This window comes from Carya illinoinensis, chromosome 14 (genome assembly GCF_018687715.1).
Source record: "Carya illinoinensis cultivar Pawnee chromosome 14, C.illinoinensisPawnee_v1, whole genome shotgun sequence".
NCBI lineage: Eukaryota > Viridiplantae > Streptophyta > Magnoliopsida > Fagales > Juglandaceae > Carya > Carya illinoinensis.
In genome coordinates this window covers 33,402,449-33,416,447 of record NC_056765.1, presented here as the reverse complement: position 1 = coordinate 33,416,447, position 13,999 = coordinate 33,402,449, and the positions used below count along the sequence as shown (strand labels likewise).

The 13,999-nt window shown below is 35.7% G+C and overlaps 1 protein-coding gene across 2 annotated transcripts; it reads left to right on the top strand.

The window, feature by feature from the left end:
- Positions 1-1,567: 1,567 nt before the first annotated feature.
- LOC122294034 (uncharacterized hydrolase YugF) lies at positions 1,568-10,719 on the top strand. 2 transcript variants are annotated; one of them, XM_043102503.1, is made up of 8 exons: positions 1,570-1,946; positions 4,311-4,403; positions 6,368-6,576; positions 7,609-7,753; positions 7,841-7,913; positions 9,263-9,409; positions 9,610-9,735; positions 10,312-10,719. In XM_043102503.1, the coding sequence occupies exons 1-8, from the start codon at positions 1,672-1,674 to the stop codon at positions 10,399-10,401; spliced, it is 1,158 nt and encodes a 385-aa protein (XP_042958437.1). In that variant the 5' UTR covers positions 1,570-1,671; the 3' UTR covers positions 10,402-10,719. The 2 variants fall into 2 exon arrangements, with proteins under 2 accessions (XP_042958438.1, XP_042958437.1); XM_043102504.1 differs by lacking the exon at positions 4,311-4,403 and having other exon boundaries at positions 1,568-1,946.
- The last annotated feature ends 3,280 nt before the right edge of the window (positions 10,720-13,999 follow it).

Here is a 13,999-nt window from a genome sequence, read left to right as displayed (position 1 = left end):
TAGGAATAATGGCCTTCCTTTCCACGGCAAGTGGTAGGCCAAGTGTTGGCCGAATGGTACTGGGCCCAGTCTACTGGCCCTTCTAAGTGCTGCCACATTTTCCTCTTCCATCATTGCTAATCCATATGCTACACAGCCTCGTCTTCACAGCCCTATAAGCGTCCTCACCATAAACCTGTGAGTTGGTGCTACCACATTTTGAGGATTGAGCATCCTCATATGTCTTCACACAGCCCTATGAGAAAACAACTACGCTTATAAGGCTGGGCTAAACCTCTCAATTGGTTTCATAAGGTTTCAAACTAAGTCTTATAGCCTTAATTGTGGTTGTTTGTTTTAACTTCATAAGTGCTTCCATAGGGTCTTCAAAAACAGTGGGGTTGAATCTTGTTTATAGGGCATTGATGAATTATTCCCAATTGGTGATACTTCCAACCTCCAAGTACTGAAACCATACAAGAGCCTTACCTTCCATGTGGAAGGAAGCCAAGAGTACTCTATGATGGGATTGGTCTGGTGATACATGAAGAATTGTTGAGCATGATAACCCATCCCTAAGTATCCTCGCCATCAAACTTTGGGAAATCCAAGCATATAGCACGAGTTTGGATGTCACCATGTTCTTCAAATAATGGATCTGCAACCTGTGAGCCAGATGATGAGTCTTCTACCTTCCTTATGCACACGCATGAATGCTTCCAAATTATTGCTCATGTTCTGTAATTGCTGTGATAATCCTTGTACTGTTTGTTGTAAAGACTCTTAATTTTTTTTGTTGCATCTCCTGTGTGTGCCTAACATTTGCCATAGCTTCTGCCAGCTAAGACTACATGGTACTCGTGCCCTTAGCCATGGTGATAACTTGGCTCGTATACCAAATGTTAAGGCCCTGACAGAAACTAGTTAAATTTATTAATCATTTCGACGGGATTAAGTCCTCCAATGTACGATAAAAGTTGGTTTCAAACTTGTTGTCATTTCTCATTAACAAACTAACTTAAATATAAGGTAAACTGACTCAACAGAATGAGAAATACAAGGAACAAATCAAATAAGAACATGGACTATTGAATCATCGGACGCTCTCTCAAGTGGCCCCACTCTTCCGGACACGACCCCAAGACTTGGATTGACAACCACGATCAAAAGGACTCTGTCAACTAACAATTCAAACTAGAACAAATAAACTACAGTTTTGCTACATACAGTCGCCACATACAGTCGGCGTGCAGTCGACTATACGGAATGAATAAAAAAAAAATTATAAAATTTTTTTTTATATTCAAGGGAACCTACATGAATTATAAAAAGTTATAAAAATAATTTTTTTTTCATGTAGGTCCCGTATTAATTTTTTTTTTACAATCGACTGCACGCCGACTACATCTCCCGACTGCAAAAAGTATTTATCAATAAACTACTTCACTAAAAGACTCCATTTGTGGACCTAAGCCAATAACCCAATTCAAGTGACTAGAAAAACTGACATGTCACTGCCTCGTCGAGCCTTTTGTGGGATCCTAGCGGGACTCAATGACAAATGTTGGATAGAATACGACTGGATCTGTATGTTGGCTACGTGGAGCAGTACCAAACACGTATCCATTCCCTCGAGCACGGATTGAGGGAACATTCAATACCGGAGAGGACACTCTGCTCCTCTCTGAAGCTATGGCATGCACGGTTTCCCCTGTACTGCCACTCGCAAAGCCTGATTTCATTGTTCTTTCCTCTCGGATAAAAACGAAGATTGCATCATCTTCAATCTCTTGTTGCAGAACTCATCCCCGTCAATATTCTGTTCTTCGCAGAGTTTCCAAGTTTCATCCGATTATCTCAAATGGGTGTGTCGTACATTGTCGTTCGAACGATCAGGTTGAACGTAATTGCCTATCCAGTCAGGGAACGGCATCCAATAATGATCTCACGCACGAAGTTCAAATCCGGTAATGGGTTTCGAACCTTGTTATTTTGGAGATATTCGATTTGAATTTGTCGGTACGGTTTGCTCTGCAGGAAACTGGTGGAAAAGAAGTTTAAAACTTTTCTGTTTGCGGGGTTTGAAATAAATGAATTAATAAACCAAATTGTTTATGAATTAGATATGTGAATACGTGGGTGTCTGTGTTTAACTATAGAAGCTTTTTTTTTTTTTTTTTTTTGAAATATTAACTATAGAAACTTAAGTGTATTGCTTGCATCTTATTCGTCTTGTCCCACATTGTGGTAAATTTGTTGACTTAAGTTTTGATTAAATGGTACAACCAAGGTTAAGTTCTTTGGCCTTTTGGCTCTCTATTTGTTTTGGTGATATTTAAAATAGCACTTATGGCGTTATCTTAATCGATCAAATCTTGCCCTTCCTAAACCGATGAATGTTACTGCAAACATGTAGCCTCTAACATCTACCACTTTCAGCCTTTACTTAATTGCTTTTTCTACAAACACTCCTCTACAGCATTTCAGTCATTGATCTTCATTGCGAGGGGCTGTATCCTCTTAGAAAATTTGTCATTTTTTCTTCTATTGGTGATGACACAAGCTTCTTAGAAAGGGCTAAAGGGGTGCATATCTTACTTGAATCTTTTCACCCATCTCATAATAATCAGCTGCACAATTTTTCTTTCTTCTACCAAAGAGGAAGATGCAGAGGACTAAACATAAAAGACCTTACATGCACGAGGTTCCTTTTTTTTTTTTTCTTGTTATTTGTTGTGGTAACATTAAGAAATTAAATTTACCAACGGATCATAACTTTCTATGATATGAATGACTCGACCAAATTTTAGGAACATTTTGTATAATTTAATGATTCCTTGCTGCAAACATTGAGGATCTATAGGCTCCTTGCTTCCATAACTAGAATATTTAAACCCATCATGATGGAGGTAATCATTCATTTTGAAAGGTTACTTTCAGGAAAGTAAGTCAATAGATCCTTTATTTTTGCATCAAGACTCAGCAGGGTGGCTGACAAGACCTATCAGAGGATGAAGAAGAATGCGTTCATAGTTTGCTTCGCTATCAACTCCTCATTTCCTTTGTCTTCTTTTCCGTCATGGAAATCAGCCATCCGTGCTAGGCTTGGGGGCTCAGATTTTTTTTTTTTTACTCTTTTCTGTTGTGAAAATCTTATTTATTGGGTCCCATTTTGTATACGTTGTTCCATCCTTGAGAAACCATTCTGCAGATGAGTCCTAGATTGAAAATTCTCTATTCTTTAAATCTGTAAAATATATATGAATTAGATACTTAAAGACATCTGACTCCAAATACCAACTTGACGTTGGAACAGGACGCAGCTGAACCTAAACAATACATGTTTTTTAGCATTCTATGATTGTGAAATAATTAGTAGTATGCCTTTATTTAATATGACCTCAACATGCAACTAGTAAATTCAATATATTTTGTTTCCTTCATTATCTATGGGTAATAAAGAGTATACTTTTAATATAGAATGGATTCAAGATGGCCTAACCACTTAGGTACCTCTAGGTTGCTGCCTCTGCATAGAAATAATTATGGAGGTTAATTGTCTCGTCAATAATAGTTGGTGGAAGATTCACTCTGATAGCATAATAACCTATGGGCAAGCAATGAGCCTCAAAATTCAAATTTCAGTGGTTCATACCATTGAGGCTTATGCGTGGAGCCTGGTTGTGTTTGTCGTGGCCCAGTTTGATGATTCAATCCGACCTGACAAGGATTCGTTGCAGTTTTTTGGTGGATTTTTTCAATGAGTTCCTATATATATATATTTATTGTATCATTCCCTGTATGGCTGTCGTTCTCCCGCATTGCATTTGCTTATCATCTGAAATAAAATCCTCTGCATATCCGTGGATGTAGGCACGTTAAAGAACCACTTAAATCTTGTGTCGTGTGTGATTGATTCCACTTTTTTGTTTTACCTTTTGTCTTACCGTTCCTAACAGTCAACTCTACTTGCCGATCCTTCTATAAATAATGTGGAGATCAATATGCTTACTGGGCCCCCCTTGTGGTTGTCCTTCCTAGGAAATGTGAGTCCATAGAAATTACTGTAAATTGCAATCATTCACTCCACACATTTCAATTCTCTGGTTCTTTTGAATTACTATTGTGTCTTTAACATGATCTATGAGTGTCTTCATATGAATACATTTTTTCTAGATCAAGTTCTATACCTTGTTTGAATAAAAGCTTCACCCTTATTTCATGTGATTGTTACCCACGATGCAGGCTTTTATTTTGTAAATTTTTTTTTTTTAAATTTTTGGACGGAGTCAATTATTATATTTTTCTTAATTTGTCTTTTTGTCTTGTAGTAAGTGGAACTGGAGAGGTTATTCTATTCGCTACCAGTACTCTGGGAACAGTGGCCCTGCATTAGTTTTAATTCATGGTTTTGGAGCAAACAGGTCTACATCAATCACATTTTGCTTCTCATTAGCAGACACCTAATTGATATAGGTATTGAATGCATAAATTGCAGAGTATATTCGTTGTTCATATAAACTTACATGCCGATTGCATGCATACTCTGACACTTGAATTTTGGTATAAACAAGGGTCAGGTTGGACAACTTCTAGGCATGATTAGGATTGAAACTCTTTTAGTATATGGTTTGATAGTTTGTCTGTGGTGTCAACCAATATATTTTGTAAGTGAAGTTGAACAATGGATGGACCTCATTTAATTGGTAAAACTGCATTTGCCCACTCTTGTTTCTGTCTATACAGCATTGCAGGGTAATTTTAGGAGAAAAAACTCAAGTTCAGAGCCTATGAAAGTGTTATAACAAAAAGAGTTATTTCATAAAGTTTTAAATCATCCAGATCGATTACAGTACTGATGGTCTCTTATGTGACTTGGTATTAGGTGTTACACTGTTCTCTGCGATAATCAAATCCTCATATCTCATCAGTGTTGGTGTATCATTCTTCTTTTTCCTCTAAATTTCTAATGTTAATTAAAAATTTACTAGTATGAGTAATATTTGTAACCCAGAATTATGAAAGTGAATTTAGTGTTTAAAAGAAACTCAGTTTTTTAATATTTATTTATTTTATAGCCCAATATGAAAGTGAATTCAGTGTTTAAAAGAAACTCACTTGTTTAATACTTATTTTTTATTTTTTAATAGTCCAATCCTCTTTGTATCTGAGCACAGGATAAACCCCCTCCCCACCCTAATCACCAGAACCCAAATTTGGTCCCTTTGGTTCGGGTACATCCATCCATATAGGGCAGTGTGGTTAACAATTAGTTTCTGGAGGATTGATGCATGTGTTGGAATTGGTGTGGGACTGTACTTGGAGAATCACTGGTATATCATTCAGGAAGGTTCTGCAATATATTTGTAGCAATAGTCATATTTGAAGCTCACCACAGAAATGAAACGTCACATTCATTTTATATTTATCTAAATTACTAGACATGATTTTTGGACTGTGGTAATGCCAATAATGAGACAACATGTAGTGACTACTCAGTTTGTTAACCACTTCATTGATCATTATGGTTAAGGGATATGCTCAAGCAAGGAACCAAGATAATGATTGTTGAAATGTTTAACCTGACTGACATGACATCTCTGTGAACCTTCCCTCTAGCTTATTTTCAGCAGTATGCATACTGATGCTTATGACTAATAACAAATGCAATAACACATTGACACCTTCTATTTTTAAATGAGTGGAAGCCTAACCTTCTAGTTTATGTTAAGGAAAGTACTTCATCGTGGTACCCAAGAGGCTTAATTTGGAAAAGCTAGTTCTTTGAAGAGTATATTCCACCAATAGAACTTGCATAATTCTTTGAGGCTAGCCTTTTATTTTTAAGCCATTGGTCGAGTATAGTAAAGCAAAATGGATTTATGAGCATAGGAATGAATCATAGAAGAGAATATTTAAGTATTTAATACTACTTCAAAATCTGTTTTACATCAGGATTGCATTAGTTAAGATTGCATCAATGTCTATCTCTGGTAAATGAGCTTAAAAGATGAACTAGAGGCGAAGCTATTATCTATTTATAATATGAACTTACGAAGGGGGAAGTAGCAGAAGCTATTATCTATTTATAATAACAGGCAAACAATTTTTCGAAGGCATATTTCAGAGTGGCCCCAGTCAACAGAAAAAGTACAGCACTAATGGTTATGCATCGCATGATCAGCCAAGAGTCTAGCTTCTGAAACTCATTTACATGTCCAAGGGGTCTATGAAAAGGCTCAATTCCTTATGACGGGTTTTGGTTGCAATCTAAAAGCTTGATGTTTTTTGTTTTAATTTTTGTAGTGCTTATAATTTTCATTCTTAAATAATTTGCATCTTTGGTGTGTCTGTTAGTACTTGTGACTCAATTGCAGATTGGCTGCAGTGACCATTGGAGGAAAAATATTCCAGTTCTGGCAAAATCACACAGGGTATACGCGATTGATCTTATTGGTTATGGATACTCGGATAAACCAAATCCTCGTCAATTTAGTGACAACTATTATACATTTGAAACATGGGCCACCCAACTAAATGATTTTTGTAACGATGTGGTTAAGGATGAAGCATTCTTTATATGCAATTCCATTGGAGGTGAGCTCCTTTTCAATGTTTTGGCTTTAATAAATTAGTTATTGATTATAAGTTCTGATACTTGACTAATTTATGCATATTCTTTTTTATAAAAGCTTAAAATCCTATTGTTTTTTTAGCAGCTATGCAAAATTATTTTTATGCAATATGCAAGTGTAGAACTAATTTAAATTTCATGACTTTCTATTAAAATATAAGAACCACAATAAATGCATTTACTTTACAACTGCTGATTATTGAGCTAGGGTAATATTGCAGCCGAGTCTTATATGTTGTAGAGATTTTTAGTTCATTATATACTGGTACTCTACTTTGGGTTTAAGAGCAATGTTGCATAATTCTTCATTCTTCCATATATGTTCTGTGTTTTGCATCCGAATATGTTGTTCTTCCGATTTTATTTTTTTCCCAGAAACTTCAGAAAAAATGCATAAATCATCTCTGACCTTTTGGGTTGATGCATGCGAACTTGGAATCAATATGGTTTACAAAGTCTCAAAAAGGAACTTGTATTCTTCTGTCTTTGCTAATTTTAATAAGATATAGTTTCCAGTTGTAAAGTGCAATGCGCGCATATTTATATTGCTTTGCTCCCTCTCTCTGATTTTTTTTTTTTTTTTTCCCAGTACTTGCTGCTGAGAAAATTTTTTTTCTAGGCACGTTACTTTTAATACATTTATCAGGCAACCTGAAGGCTATCGTCTTGGCGTGTGAAGGATGCTTTCTTGCTTGTGCTCTTTTCTTAGAACTTTTTGAGAAGATACTGCTGTAAAATATGCTGTCTTTAAAACCTTCACGTCATCTTCTGTCATGCTTGGTTTTAAAAACAATAGGATATAAATATTCTATAAAAATTAGCCACCTAATTCAAACCCATTGATATATTTCTTCTCTAGTGCTATTTTCTTTGGAAACAAGCCTTAGATCTAATTTTGTTTTATTAAATTCAGAAAAGTAGGTTGATGATGAATTTAATAATAGGTTGATGATAATGATGCATTCAATGAAATTTCTTTTCCTGGTATTATGTAGGTGTTGTTGGTCTTCAGGCAGCGGTTATGGCACCACAGATCTGCAAAGGCATCATCATTCTAAATATATCTCTTCGTATGCTACATATTAAGAAGCAGCCTTGGTTTGGAAGACCTTTCATCAGGTCATTCCAGAGTTTGCTGAGGTAAAGATTTGAGTATCAGCTCCTTTGATGGGCTATTATTTAAGGTTGCATCTGTAAGACTTAAAGGTAGTCATGCTGTTGTGCCAGGAATACTGCTGTGGGAAAATATTTCTATAAAATTGTTGCTACACCAGAATCTGTGAAAAGTATTCTTTGCCAGGTATTCCTATACAAATTATTAGTGCTAATTACATGAAGGACTAATTGAAATAATGAATTTAGCACTAATGTGGTAGTCAATACCACAAGTTCACTATAATTTTTTAAGGTTTACAATTTTACTTGGACCTGTTCGTATGTTTTGCAAGATATCACTAAGTATGCACAAATGTCTTCAGATGTTAATGGTTACCAAATTTGGCAATGCTTCCAAGTCCTCCACAAGGCTAAAATATCATTTTCTTTTGCCTACATCTTTTCCTATAAAAGCATATAAACATTCTTCCTGTAATTTTCACCATTCCGTGGGAATTTGTAACCATTCGTCTTTTTCCTTCCACTTTGCTTTCACCATATAAACTTCATTGATTCATCATCTGTAGTTCTTTATTGAAATGGAGTAATATCATGAGAAACTAGAATGCAAATCACAATCAGTGGACCTAGTTGAGTTCAAGATATTCTCTATTGGAACCATAATTTTCCCTTGGAAGAGGTGTAGGTATGTAATGGATCAGGCTTTGAAATTACAAATTTGATCTGAATTTAATCTTTGAAACATTGTTGATTCAGAACCTAATCTTGTATGCATCAGATATTTGCACTTCAAGCTTGGAATAGTCTATCAACCCATTGATATTTGATGCGTCAATCTATAGTGATCTGATTGATATACATGATTTTTGATTCTCACAATTATGAATTCATTTTTTATTCCTTATCACAAAGTCGGGAAGTTAAAACCTCGTTCTTTTACATACAACTAAGGGCCTGTTTGGGAACACAAATGTTCTCAGATTTTCTTGAATTATTTCACTACTATTCACATATATTCTGAGATATTCTTAGTATCCAAACAAGCCCTAAGAAGCTTTTATGCGTATAGGTGGTAAAGTATAGCAAGTACATGACCAGTTGGCATCTTGTCTATGCACATAAATGGATCCACTAACTGGATATACAGGAAAAGACAAGACAAAAAAAGCTACAAATGCGACATACTTGACTGTGTTGTCTATGATCTATATATGCTGCATATTTCCTGCCTAAGAAAAAGCTTCCTTCAAGAATGAACCTTAAATTTTGTAAATTTTATGGTAATTCATTTTGGAGTTGAAATTCAGGAAATGCTGTGGATTTTAAGTCAAAAGAGATGGTCTAGAGACAGAATATTTACAGGTCATTTTAGACTGACGATTGATGCCTTGATCTTAGAAAGTGCAGTAGTATAAAATAGGGAATGAAATGCTGCACTACACCTATTCTAAGTTGTATGTTTAACTGAAAAGAATGAATCCAGCACGTCATACCTTTACTGGTGCTGATTGTTTCTGATTAAATGAGTTTCAGTGTTACCATGATACCTCCCAAGTGACGGAGGAACTGGTTCAGAAAATACTTAACCCAGGACTGGAACCTGGTGCTGCTGATGTGTTTCTTGAGTTTATTTGCTACTCAGGCGGCCCTCTTCCTGAGGAACTTCTGCCTCAAGTTAAGGTCAGTGTGTCAATTGTATTTCAGTTTGTTAACTACTGATCCTACGAGTACAAAGTTGTGGATGAGTCTTGAGAGCAAACATCCATGCCAAAAAGAAAAATTCTCAATTGTAGGACTGTATCCAAGCCACTCTTACAGGATCCAGTGAAGTGAGACCAGCATTTGTAATAAGACTAATGATCCTACTTTGCTCTTTGCAGTGTCCAGTTCTAATAGCATGGGGTGACAAGGATCCTTGGGAACCCATTGAGCTTGGTAGAAACTATGGGAATTTTGATTCTGTTGAAGACTTTGTCATCCTGCCCAATGTTGGGCACTGCCCCCAGGTACTTCTCTCTCTCTGTTGCTCTCTCTCTCACATGCATATACACACATTGACTAACTCCCACCCACCCATCTGCCCTCACAAACAACACATGCGGCAGTGTCTTGATTTGGTGGTGTTTGTGTGTGGCACAATAGAGAGTATTCTACACCTGCTTTGGAGGGCTATGCATATAGTTCTATTTATATTTTGTGTCAAAAATGTTAGCTCCTGCACAGCTTGTACCATGGTAATTATGTACAGTTCATGGACGATTTAATTTATCATTTTAAATTTTTAATCTGTTAGGAGGCATGCAATAAAACTGGAATGTATCCAAAGCTTTGAGGTGTAAGGGCTGTTAGGACTCTAAGAATCTAAACAGAACTTTCTCTGCACGTGCTATTATTTCAAGGTCTAACGCACTGATTTCTGATGTTCCATCAATGCCAAATCATTCATTAACTGTGGAGAGAAAGGCCCTTTTCCCTATCTATACTTAAATGCAATCGCTTGTTGTTTTCACTTTAATATGAAGTTAATATTGTTATTGATGATAATAACTTTTGAATATAATGATTTGTTGATGGAAATGAAGGATGAAGCACCTCATCTTGTGAATCCACTTGTCAAGTCATTTGTGGCACGCCATGCCACCCCATCTGCTAGTGTCTCCACAACTATCTGATCAATGGCATGCCAGTTTGTTGCTAGCTTCTCCTTAGTGCGTCAGAGATGTTTATGGTTTATCCTTTTTCAAGGCACTGCTAGCCAAGTCTCGCATTCCCTTTTAATCATCAGTATGTTCAATTTCAGATGTGGGTTACATCACTTTTTATTTTATTTTTCTTTTTTTTAGGGGGAGGTGGGGTGCTTGAAAGTCTTTAGAATTCTTAGACTTGGACAGCATTTATTGTATATTTTTAAGGTTTGAACCCGATTCAACCATCTATCTGTAATTACATACTGCAAGCCCTTTCACCGTATGAAATATCAAGTTTTGCAATTTCCTTGTTTACAATCTCAATCACATGCACGAAACTCAGTGGTCGGTTTATCATCCAGCTTGTGCAGAAGTATTAATTAAAGACGGGGAGGGCTACTTAGGTGCATCTTTTTGTGATTAAGAAAGCTTATGGAGGTATTACAAAAAGATAAAACATGAGAAAATCATGGTGGAAGGGCGGCCCCTCAATTATTGAAGTGTCAAATTGAAATGGATTAATTTTCATGAATCACTTCTATAACTAATTGATACAAAAGAAAGTAGTGCTCCAACTCCAAATCCAACTCCTCTTTGAAGGCTGTCGATTCAACACACAATAAAGGCACAAAAATTTGTACAGACTTTGTTTGCTGCTGTTAAGACTTTCACTCTTCTTGAGAACCAATTGATTATTACAAATCATATATCCTCTTTGCTATGTTTATCAAGCACGGAAGTATTTAAAATCGAACATGTGATTTACGTGATCCTTTAGTCAGTCATTTTATGTCACATCATTGTATTTTCGTTCACATTTTTTCCAATTTGACTTTGCGGTTTTTCCCTTTGATTAGAGTGTTATTAATTAGGTTGTAGGCCGTAGATGCAACATTTGAGGGTTAAAAGCAAGCAACAGTCACTAATTATGACCTCTGACATACGTTAGGGACAATCTCATCTCACCGACAAAATATTCCCATTTGGCCTCTAACGTCCTATTTCCTTTCATAGAGAAAGCAAAGTCATATCTTAAAGTTGTTTTGAGTGTAAACATGTTCGATCCAATTGCTAATTAAAATTTAATATATTTGAGTGATCAAAATTAAAATCATCACCCTAATTAAGAGGCTTAATTTGTTGAGAACTGATATGCATCAGCTACTATTTAATTTTATATTATATATTTTTAATTTTTTCATAAGATATAAAGATATTTTTCATGAGATATATAGATAATTTTTATAGGGTATGTGGTGTGTAATGATAAATAGTGGCTGATGAGAATAATTTCTCTAATTTGTTTCATCATTAGGCATGGAGGAGTTTTTTTCAGACATGCAATGGTACTCTTTGAGAGTTCGTGTATTTTTTGAAAATGGCTTGACCGAACCTTGCAAAAATAGTACGCCAGCTCACAATCAAATATGGATCAATCAACCATTGAAAACGACAGGAAAAGGAGAAGTTTTCTGTTTCCATCATTATATATGGTCATGATCGGATCATCCTGGTGTGAGCTACCAACTTAAAGGGAACTGTTTATAATTCTCACATGTAGAAGGATGGTTTGAAAAGCTAGCACATATATTGAGATCTCGCTAAAAGTGGTTAATTTGATTGTCTTTTGGTTTCTTGTGGTTCCAACTTGTTTATGTGGATCTCACCAATAGCTAGCAATTGACATGATTATTATTAATTAAGTATGATTTCTTTGGCCAGAATAAATCACTGTGGCTCCCACATCATCATCATTTCTAACGCACGCTTGAAACCCCATTTTTATACCATGCCCCATGCCTATCATAATTACATCATGGGTGAAGTCATGAGCATCATGTATTTACTAGTGCACCAACATCATCCTTTTAACTCTTCCTTAATTGATCACTTGCTTGCTCTTTATAAGTAGTTTTATCTGGTTCCATTATCTCTAAGTGTATTTGTTCATGTTAGAAAGTTTATCAAGGGTAGTATATATGGGGCGGATTATGAAACCCTTATATATTAGGTCATAGCCCCAATATCAATACTATAAGAACAAAAAGTAAGAAAGGATCGATGGATCGAGAGCCAACAATGGAAGGATTATGTTATATTATGTTAATTATTAGTAAAATCCACGCCCATATGGGCATATAGATGCACATATATTATATACACCACCACCTAAATATTTCTTTAACAAAGTTTTTGTCGGCCAAGACGTGACTCAAACAGTAGGGATCAATCGAAGTCTTTCTTTCAAAATGGAAAGCTACTTGATCATATCATCTCAAATTCCAAAGCTCACTACCTGTTATGTCTTTCTACTATTATTTATATATATATATATGGAAGATTATATTTGTCACTGTATTTACCACATTTTGGCTCACTGAATGAGACCAACCTGGCCGGGCACCTTTTACTCAAGGAAGAAGGATTTTAGAGAAACTCTCTTTTTCCTTTTGTTCATTTAAGCCCAAGATCAACTAGTAAAGAGTTATCACGAAACCACTGTTTCTTTTTAAGAAGCCATAGAGATGCCAAAGAATATTAGAAACTGGGTGAAAACTAGTGTGTTACTCTCTTAAGTTGCCATTGTTTTGTATGAAAGCTTAGATGAAGGGCTTAAGCAAAGAAACCTGTTATCACCTAAGGAAAATTATACTCCTAACTGTTCCAAGTATAACACCAATACTGTGGCAGACAGTAAAGCCAATATTCTTTTATTGTTGATGTAACTGATATATCAATATCTGTCATGTCAATGATATCACATGAGTATTACATTTGGAGTGTTACAAGTAGCAAAGCTCTATCACCTTATTGGTTTGTATTTGGAAACAGAGATCTTCAATGATGCTTGACACTCAATTGGAGACCACAAGTTTTGGCACCCAAACATTATGGGATAAAAGTGGTGAGTCTTTTTGTCCCTGGTGTGCATGTGTAATATTCCTCCTAACAAAACTACTCTGCCTCCTATCAAGATTAGTGAGAGCAGTCAAAGATTAGTGAGAGCAGTACTCAAGTCAGAAAACTGACCACTAATTTGTTTGGTCTGCTGTGTCAAGACCATGACACGGTTCCCTAGATTCCAATGATTATTCCTAAATAGGAATTTCTAGAAGAATGTGTAGGGGAGGGGGTATAATTAAGTTGAAAGACCTTAATCATATTTGATAAATCTCACCACAAAAATGATAGGAAACAAATTTAGCAGAATATTATTATGATAGCATAAAAGAAAAAAAGGATTTCGGCTTGAGAGTTTTGTATGCACCAATTAAGAAAGACTTAAAAATCCTTTTTACGTATTGAAGATGAAGGTACAAATGCAATCCTTTACCTTTGTAGCAGGAGCCTGTGAAGTAGAAAGAGGAGATGATCCAATCTCAACACAACACAAACCTCTCTCGTTACTATCTGCCTTACCAACACATAATATATATGTGATCTAGTTTATCGACACTACGAAAGTTTTGAGGTTGTGCTCTTGATTTTTCTAAGTCACTTTCTATTGTATTGATTTTATCTTCTATGGACACATTGCTATCTATAAGTTGGTCGGCCAGATTTTGGGCTTCATTCCATCGTT

Coding starts and splice junctions, on each gene's coding strand:
- LOC122294034 (XM_043102503.1), top strand. CDS start 1,672: ATGGCATGCACGGTTTCCCCTGTACTGCCACTCGCAAAGCCTGATTTC. Junction 6,577..7,608: donor TATATGCAATTCCATTGGAG/GTGAGCTCCTTT, acceptor GGTATTATGTAG/GTGTTGTTGGTCTTCAGGCA. Junction 9,410..9,609: donor AACTTCTGCCTCAAGTTAAG/GTCAGTGTGTCA, acceptor TGCTCTTTGCAG/TGTCCAGTTCTAATAGCATG.